This window comes from Sinohyriopsis cumingii, chromosome 5, assembly GCF_028554795.1.
Source record: "Sinohyriopsis cumingii isolate HCF-2022 chromosome 5, ASM2855479v2, whole genome shotgun sequence".
Classification (NCBI taxonomy): domain Eukaryota; kingdom Metazoa; phylum Mollusca; class Bivalvia; order Unionida; family Unionidae; genus Sinohyriopsis; species Sinohyriopsis cumingii.
In genome coordinates this window covers 122,628,840-122,639,402 of record NC_142965.1, presented here as the reverse complement: position 1 = coordinate 122,639,402, position 10,563 = coordinate 122,628,840, and the positions used below count along the sequence as shown (strand labels likewise).

General features: G+C 33.3%; 1 protein-coding gene across 1 annotated transcript; it reads left to right on the top strand.

Moving 5' to 3' along the window:
• Window positions 1–1,369: 1,369 nt before the first annotated feature.
• LOC149800107 (tumor necrosis factor ligand superfamily member 10-like) lies at window positions 1,370–9,791 on the top strand (the record flags this gene model as incomplete). Its single annotated transcript, XM_089957078.1, has 2 exons — window positions 1,370–1,475; window positions 8,278–9,791. Coding segments are annotated over 2 exons (534 nt in total), but the record flags the coding sequence as incomplete, so codon positions are not given.
• Between the last annotated feature and the right edge of the window lie 772 nt (window positions 9,792–10,563).

Below are 10,563 nucleotides of genomic sequence, written 5' to 3'. Positions count from 1 at the left end.
GTCATGAATGTGCTTATATACCAATTGAATATGTACTAACAGTCTTTATGTGTCACAATGATATCATGTATAAATGAATTTGAATGAATTCACAATAATCTAAGAATAGTGTTAATCCAGTCAATGAGCACATCTTAATTCCAATGAACAATTTAAATAAGTAATTCCTCTCAAATTGCAACAACATAACTAAATGACTAATATTAAGATATAAATATTTAATTATGTTGATCTCAACATTTATTTATAAACATAAGACACAATATGTAGACCAATATATGAGCCATTTTTCTATCAAATTCATAAACAAATTGGTTTCTAGAAGCTTCTAAGGACGTAATCAAGGGTGTGTGTGTTTGAACTTAAACCAAAGGAAACAAATTATTTATAGAAAACTAACAAGACAAAATGCAGGTACGCACCAAACCTCCTTCCTCAATTATTTATGGACACAGGTAAGGCAAACAAAGTAAATTAAAAATACATGGCTCTCTCTCTCTCTCTCTCTCTCTCTCTCTCTCTCTCTCTCTCTCTATATATATATATATATATATATATATATATATATATATATATATATATATCTCTCTCTCTCTCTCTCTCTCTCTCTCTCTCTCTCTCTATATATATATATATATATATATATATATATATATATATATATATATATATATATATATAGAGAGAGAGAGAGAGAGAGAGAGAGAGAGATAAATAATACAAATTATACTACCATACAGGTTAGAGAAGCTTTAATTCGTATTCTATGGAGATTCGAACCCAGGTTCGCGGGTAAACGGCACCCACCGTCTTGCCTGCGTCATGCTAGTGTGTCTGCTACACACAAGTGCATATAACACCGATTTAGTAACATCATTTTGAGAGAATATAGGCTGGTGTGTGCAGGCAAGGCGATGGGTGCCGTTTACCCGTGGACCTGGGTTCGAATCTCCGTAGAAAGCGAATTAAAAATTCTCTCATCTGTCTGGTAGTATTATTTGTATTAAAATATTAATTCTGCCTAAAATTATCAAGCATTCTTCTATAGGAATCCAGGGATAGCACTTTCCGTTCTGTTTGGTGTATATTTATAATTCTCTCTCTGTCTGTCTGTCTGTCTGTCTCTCTCTCTGTTTCTGTCTCTGGCTCTCTCTGTGTCTCTGTCTGTCTGTCTGTCTCTGTCTGTCTGTCTCCCTATATATATATATATATATATATATATATATATATATATATATATATATATCACTATATATATATATATATATATATATATATATATATATATATATATATATATATATATATATATATATATATATATATATATATATATATATATATATATATATATATATATATATATATATTTGCAGGTTTCGTATCTGGGGTACCTCAGTCCTGTGCAGTTCTTGACCATCAGACTGTATCACAAGGTTCTGCTAAGGTTGTCGGGTTTCCTGGGTCAATCATAGGTATTTGATGGATAATGACAAGCTCATTAAGTATTATCATCCTATTGACCTATCCACATTCCATCATGGCTAATATTGGACTTAATGCAATATCGACTGTGCACGATATATTGCTGTCGCCCTTTTAACAATATCATAATATTGATGTACACACATTTCACTACCAGAAGATATCCATTATGGGTCGTCTTTGCTTCGTGCAATATGAATATGAAATCGTCCTTTTCTGCCGTCCATTTTCGTGTATTAGTTTAGAGCAGCAATGAAAGAAGACACACACACACACACACACACACACACACACACACACACACATATATATATATATATATATATATATATATATATATATATATATATATATATATATATATATATATATATATCTATATATATACAACTTCTGAAGAAGTTTTAACAAATTTGTCAGGTATATTCAACAAAGACCTTTTTAATAAATTGAATTGTGACACGATATTTAAAAATAGATGTATACTCCATATAATGCTAATGGTACAGTCACACAATGCATCAAGCAAAGAATATTGAATTCAGTCGTATCCAGATCGTAAGCCTGTATAATTTGTTAATTAAGTGTATGAAAAGACTCCTGAGAGACCTGCGTAATATTTTTTTTTATCGAATATTATAAAATGGTAAATCTAAATCGATAAAATGTTTGTATAGCGTCTCGTTCTTTTAAAATATTTTGCATTTATACGGCAGTCCATAGTACGTGTTCCAATTCCCAATGCAACGTAATTGTTCCCTTAATAAAATAAGTTGAAAGGTTTATGAATAGATATCGAAAATCGCAATTTCTGTATTCCATTTTCTGTACAAAAACACTACAGGTTTGTCCTGTTGTATTGCGTATTTGTCATGAGCCCTCTAACCAGTCCCTGATTTGAAATTACGAGATAAAACTTTACTTATCGATAATCTGTGTATGCTAAGGTTTTACATCGAATGATACTGGTGACGCACCAGAGAAGCCGATAACATGATACTTGCGATGGTGAAGCCGCCATCAGTGTACTTATATTTTTTAAACACATACCTGTTTTAACCACTGAGTAATTTTGGAAAGGTTTTCCCTATCATTCTCCACCCATAACGTTCTCCCTGGGGGATGAAGAAATTTTGATCCTGAACCTCACCATAGACGTGTTTGAGATCCGAATATAATTATGAGTACACTAATTTGATTTGAGAACACCATAGACGTGTTTGAGATCCCCATACAATTATCAGTACACTAATTTGATTTGAGAAGACAAATGTAGAGATGCAGTTGACTTTGTACTCGGTAGTTATTACACAGAGCGAGATCACTTCTGGAAAAACCAAGAAAGCTATGGTAGTCGCCATCCTATGGTCACGTGAAATTTTACAGAGCACGAACCAACAGTTTAATCATGCAAATAAGATTAAAATATTAGGTCAATTCATACCCCGCAAAATTTTAGCATCTGGTTTACAGCTAATATATATATATATATATATATATATATATATATATATATATATATATATATATATATATATATATATATATATATATATATATATATATATATATTTGCTTAATAGTATGTATCTTATCTGTCTTCTGTTACCGTTATCTTGATCTCATTGAAAATTTCTATTACCTCTGTGTAAACTGCTGGATTGGTCACAATGCAACATTTATCCAATATTTATATTATTATTTTCAAATACAATGATTATAACAATTCGGTTAAAAATATTAGCAAGGTTTAAATAAGATACTGTGCTTTGATCGGCATGCTTCGAGTGAGTTTTGTAGTTACGTTTTTATGGAACTGTAGTTACGGCAAAACTTGAGACTTTTGTCAAAAGTCGAGTGCTACCTTCAGTTCAGAAAATAATGTTGGAAAATATTCCAATATTGCAGTTGAAGATACATTTAGTTTAGGAAAATAGGACGTAGTATGAAAATGTCAATAACCTTGTTATAAAACAGGAGCATTTATCTGAAACAAGCTTCATAAAATCATAATTAAAGGAAAGCTGATACTGGAATCTAATAACCAATAAATATTTACCATTTTTGAAGCCAGTTTAGATGAAGAGTTTGTATTGTGCAACTAAAAGCAATTTACAACTTCAGACCTTACAAATTGACCATTTAGCTCTTCGTAAGCGAAATGCGTGATTTACTGTGGTGACGCAGGATGATGTCGCCACACTACATTAATATGCTTCATCTGTGGACCATACTGTACAACTTTCGGAGAGAAGAATGTCGTTTTGCAGTCAACCGTGTCCGACGAGGCCAGGCCATTAACTATTTCTGCTGCCGTGGAGCTCTTCAGACCATGTCACACATTGTGAACAACTGTCCACTAACAAAATTCACCGGTGGAGTGCAGGCTCTGTACTTTGCTGCTGCTGATATTGTGAAATGGCTGAGCACGCACTGCACACGATAATAATAATAATAATACGATAATAATAATAATAATAATAATAATAATAATAATAATAATATGCTTGTTCAGGAGCATATTAAATTTGCTGAAGAAGGGCATTTCCAATATCGAGAAATTACAGTTGACTCGTGCAAAAAAACCCCGAATTGATACTATTAAAAATCAAGTACACTGAGTTTTAAAAAATATTTGCAAGACAAATTCTTTTCACGAACTGGAAGTATTTTCAATAATAACACTGAATTGGCTGCTGTACATCTACGATTGCATGTTAATCCCATCACCATTCTGAGAGAATCAATAAATCAAACACAAGCCTAGCTTTATCCAGGTCTATTTAATACAACCAGAAGACCCTCTTTAATTAATTCGGTTCATTTCATGCTCAATGTCAAATCCTCGCATTTCCTATTACGTCACGTGAGGCGCACATTTGAAGTGTTTTTTTCCCCGCCTATATCAGCCCTTATTCCCAAAATGGCTGATGATACATTGTTATCTCACAATTATCAATTCTATACCAATCTGGATTTTTCTACATCTGAACAGTGCCTTGGTTAAAATGTTTTATGCTACATTATGCCCACTCCTTAATCTGACCATGATGGCATGTATTAAGACCTTTATAGTGATTTTGTTGTTATCTGCATTTGTTTGGATCATTTGTTCTCAATTCCTCACCTAAAGAATCATTTGTTTATTTTAGTAAAAAAATGTTTAAAAGTTCGAATAAATGTAGTAGCAATTGTTCGAAAAGTCAAATCAGTAATAAGAACGAAAAGTCCATCTTTAAACTTTACATTTAATCTTTTTAGTTACCAAATGATTATTTTTGATACAAGTGTAGTTTGCATTATCAACCATTTTTGTCCATCCAGACCCATATAAACTCTATATCATATTCACGCATTTCTATATTGGTTTCTTTTGCATCCATGTAAATAGTACCGGGAGTTCGATGAGGCAGAAAGACCGTTACAATTGGGGCCCTATCAGCTCACCCCGTGTTGTGGCTTGAATTATGTTGGTTACTATGAGGACGAGTGTTTTCGGGCAAGGTCAAACACAAATATATTCCACCTGTTGCATTAAAGCCCAAAAGCAGGTTGCAGTATCTGACGTTTGATTATAGGTCAAGATCTGTACATAAATGATCATTTGAGTTGTCCGAAGTAGCTGGACTAACGAAAGCAAAGTGAGTTACGTCATCAGTGTCATTCAATATTCAGATGATCAGTAGAAATTTAGGACTTTTCAAAAAATTAAATCAATTTAAACTTTGAATTCAAGAGTTAGATGAACGTTTTCTTTGCCCATGCCCATGATTAAGACAGGCTGAGGTACAATAGAGCTAACGTAACTTTGCTGGAACATATTCCAAAAATCCCTTGGTATTCTGACCTTACTGAATTGACGTGTTCAGCGCTAGTCGGCATACTTTACGGCACCCAATCAAGGATTAATTTCTTCTTGTAACATGTACGTACGTTTCCTTCGAGCTCATATTTTGTTTTTTTTGTCATTTTCATAATTTAATCTTTACTTGCTTCTTCAAGCAAAGGCTTGAAATGATAAACTCTTGCTGAACTTTGTATTTCATCTTTGAAAATATTTGTATTATTGCCAATTTCACATTTGTATTTTAAATATTGTATAATGTTTACGATAATAAGAAACTCAGGTGTATTTTGTAGTAATTTGTTACTTAAAGTTAGCAGTAAATTGTATTTTTGTTGTATTTCTCTCGTGCAGTTTAGGAATAATAAAACTGTGATAATACCGTTCTAGTTGTTTAAAGACATGTTTTCCAGCTTCATGTCCTGCAATATCAACAATTTCTAATTAGTATTCCTCACATTTGTCAATCATGTCTTTTTTGGTGGATGCAAATATTCAAGTAGCTGAACTTATGTAGTATTCATCTGGGACTTGATTATTTGTGTCGCACCTTCAAATTTTGATCAAGAAAAAGATTTGACATCATTCCAACTTATGTCTATTTCTTTAGGGCATAGAGGATCTTAAATTTATCTATCAGAATTTCTCCTGAATTATTTCCAGCATTACATCTCGTGGTTAAGAAATACAACTTACTGATGATTTGAGATTGTAAACAAACTGGCATATAATAATTAATGAAGATTCCATGCAAAGCTGCTGTATTACATAGTATATTGAAAAGTTGTATTATTCTACTTGTAAAATTAAATGACGAATCAGACAGCATCTATTCTCTGATTGTTCTCTCTCCTGTTAGACTCCCTACTCATACCCTACTCTTTATTTGGAATACGGTTTCAGCACCACGTCCTTGAGCTGTGAGTCGCGTAAACATATTTAATCGTCAACGTTCATGTTATGGACAATTTGAGATTTTTGCTACAATCTTTCGGTTAGTAAATTTTCATAATAATTCTTATGGTGAAGACTGTTGGAATGTCGTGAAAGTTCCTTCACCAATGTTGTGTGGCACCGAAATCATTTATTGCGTTATTTGCGTCCCACTGTATAAATGTACGTCCACTGCAGAAGACCATTTTTTAAAAACAATTACCAACCTACCTGCCTCCCTCTCTCCCTACCTACATTTTTTTAAATATTTGCATTCATACATACATACATACATACATACATACATACATACATACATACATACATACATTGATCAATCCATCCAAATTCATCCATCCATCCATACGTAACTAGTAATATATATATATATATATATATATATATATATATATATATATATATATATATATATATATATATATATATATATATATATATATATATATATATATTATTTTCACAAAGGAGAATGTTAGAAGCTGTAGAATCGATACGTAAGATAGATATCTTATTACATATATCTCTGTGACTTGTACCACCAGAAAACATGTCATTAGTAACGGGAGAAAGGTTTTCACGTTTCCAAATTAAAGTGTGCGATGATTCGTATTTATCTACAGGATAGAATGCGTGCTTCATTCCACCTAGGATAAAGAAATGTATAGATGAAGGAAAGGTTTGCTTTGTTTAAGATGTGACTGCCTAGATTGAAGATACCTCACAATTGGCAGAATGGGTTTTCTCATATTCGTGTTCTTTTCCTTAGCGATAAGAGAAGCAGCTATGACATATTACCTTGCATTTTAGTTCCTTGAGGTCCTAACATCCTTTGATGATTCAGACACTTGGCCTTGTCCATATGGGATCCTTGAGTATGAGTGGTATTATATATTTCTAGGTCCCTGGGGTCGAATGTGAGGTGTGGTCACAGATCAAATGTATAAACATGTCAGTTAGAGTGTCGTTTTAAAATAGTATATACTATATACTTTGTATAGGGGCGGAGTAATCAAAATGAAAATTGCTGTGTGACGGAACCCTTGCGGAGGTTTAGCAGCTAGGCCGCTAGGAACCCTTGCAGTTCTAGCGTGTCCAGACCATCATTTTAAGCATTTTACTGTAAAGCGAATTTGATCCAGGACAAGTCATATATTTCAGGCTCATTTTTAAGGGTGGGGGAGCGACCTTATCTTCTTAGATCTGCTTCTGATTAATTATCAGGAAGAGAATGTTTTATATCAGAGGGAATTAATCTTCGCTAGCCATGGTTCCCATACGTTTATCGTATCTACACCTTGGCTGATCTAGCAAATATTTTAGTGCTTCGCCCTAGTGACATCTATTGTATTTCATGAGTTGCCTGCCTTAGTATGTAATGCCAGCTAACCAATAGCGTTTAATGGAGGTACATTTTATATCGGCAGAGAATGGTGGAGGCAATTGACTTCAAAATAATACTTTGTAAATTTATCATCAAAAGTGTGGCTATCTTACCAGACAGAAGGCATTACAGGTGTATGTGAGCAAAAGGTATTTGATAAAACACGGAAACCTCTTATTCGTGAGCCCATTCAAGTTTTGTGCTTCCCTTGTCTTGATCATATAGGAACAGTGTTCAAATTTGAACAACTTAAATGATTTGACGCAGTGGCTTACCTCGGCATCCAATGATATTCATAGACCCGAAGCATATAAATATCTGCTCGATCCTCCAAGTTGTAGATAGAGTTGACATATCGGAATCTTGGCTAGCGAAGATGAAAGGAATTTGGATTCTGACCCATGTGTCCATTGCTAGGGTGGGGTACGGGGGATCAGTTAAGAGTTAGGTCAATACCTAATGAAAGTACTTTTATCATCTTGCCTTCACGGCCAAACTTTTTTCCAGTTAACATTCTTACAATATTTATGGAACTGTATCTTCTTCAAAAATACAATATACGACGAATATCGATTGTATCCTCTCTGATTTCATTTTGCCATTTCCTTCCCAGGCTTTAGTGTTCCTAACAGCTATTTGACAATCTTGTATTGGGACAAAGATTCCAGTCGATCTTTCATCGGAAGTGACGTTGAATATCGCAACGGATCTCTCGTCATTGGCCGTTCCGCCTATTACACTGTGTACAGCCAGATTACGATCAACCAAAGCCTCCATAGAGATGACGAAGATGAATTCAAAACTTTTGTACATCTGATTTACAAACATACTGATGATACAGATCACAAATACGACTTGAAACTATTGGAAAGCTCTAAATCTCTTTGCCAGCCTAAGATCAGAGATTGTACCGGTGCATCGCATATTAGTTCTGTATTTTTCTTGAGAAAAAATGACGAAATTACCGTCAGAGTAAACGATCCGAGACGTGTTATTTCCTCCCCCTTGGGTAACTTCTTCGGAATTTTCCCGATCTCTTAAATTTATAATTACATACGAAGATAAGACATGAAGAATAAAATTTACGATTCAAATATTCTTTTTCGAATTATTTTCGAAAAAGTTTACTCGAACGATTAAATAATATATTTCCAAGAATTCAATATATTTATTATAGTTGAAAGTGCACCACCTTGAGAAAAAAGAAACAAAAATCAGTGCCCATCCGATCTATATTTTAACATACAATATCAATAATATTATCCAATTTGTGCCACATTTAGACATGTTAACCCTCCAACTGAATTATTTGTCTGAGGAACAACTCTGGACATTCTTGTGTCAAATTGTCCTTACTGATATATACATAGTTTACATATCAATGCAGTTTTCCTACAAGTTTTCACATCCAGAATACTGATGTACAACCCTCTGTCTATTTTCTATGCAAACTAGTTAGATATGTAATATGTAAAATATCTATATTCTGCACATAATATTATCTATCTCTCAGCTGAATACCTATCTACCTACCTACACACACACATACACATACATACATACATACATGCATGCACACATACATACATACATTCATACATAGGTATCTATGTATGTATATTTTTAGCATGCCTTTTATTTAAGCATGTATGCCGGCATATATATGTATGTATATAAATATGGTGTGGACTACATACCTAGACATATAACGTTATGAAGATATTCACTTATCCAGAGGTAGGCAATCGTTCTTAAATACTAATATATTTTTATTAAATTACAACAATACTTCTTTGTTCGACTGTGTCTCTCGGCTTTATACAAGAAATATTTATCATAAAAGGAAAACGGTGTATTCGACACATACCATGTAAATACAACTGTGTAACCGACAATATTTGACTATTAGACTATTTTTCCGACCAGTAAGCAAGAGAACGTTAGACAAAGTTAGAAGAAACTTGGTAGACAAAACAGAAACACAGTCGTATGCTTAGTTTTAAACAAATATCCTGCTAGCATTATGTTTGCTGTGTTTATTTTAATTTTATGGACATTAATTTCCCTCTCCATTTTAAGATGTGTTTAATTGTATATGCATATTTGAATTAAAAGACACTTTTGTATCGTCAGATTTATTTTGATTATTTCTCTCTCTATTAGTGTTTTAATATTATTTATGTATATTTACTTTGCATTGTCAGTTTTTAAATATTTTTTAAAACTCTATCGTAGGCTAGGAAACAGTGATGTGATGCCATTGATGGAGAGATTTTTCAGGAGACTAGAACGATGGAGATAGAGAGTTTGAATAGACTGAATGTTACGCAGGTAAATAGAGAAAGTTGTAATTTTAACGGTTTAAATTCAGCTTGAGTGATTTTAACTTGTGTCTTATTTATGTACTTAATGCTTGATGGCTTAATATGTCTTGATGTGCTTGTGTGTCACTGATCAAAGATAATAAAGAAAGTAAACGACGTGAACAGTGTGTGTTTTCGAAATGTCAAGAAGGTAAACGCCGTGAACAGTGCGTGTTTTCGAAATGTCAAGAAGGTAAACGATGTGAACAGTGCGTGTTTTCGAAATGTCAAGAAGGTAAACGACGTGAACAGTGTGTGTTTCGAAATGTCAAGAAGGTAAACGACGTGAACAGTGCGTGTTTTCGAAATGTCAAGAAGGTAAACGACGTGAACAGTGTGTGTTTCGAAATGTTAAGAAGGTAAACGACGCGAACAGAGTGTGTTTTCGAAATGTCAGTATGTTTTGTTTTGTTACACTGCCATGAAAGAAGAAAAAATAAATGTGTATAAAATGCCTTGTGTCGTTCACGGAAATTTAGGGTTATAAACACAATTATTTCTGCGACATTTACACAAAGATAATAAAATCTATTATC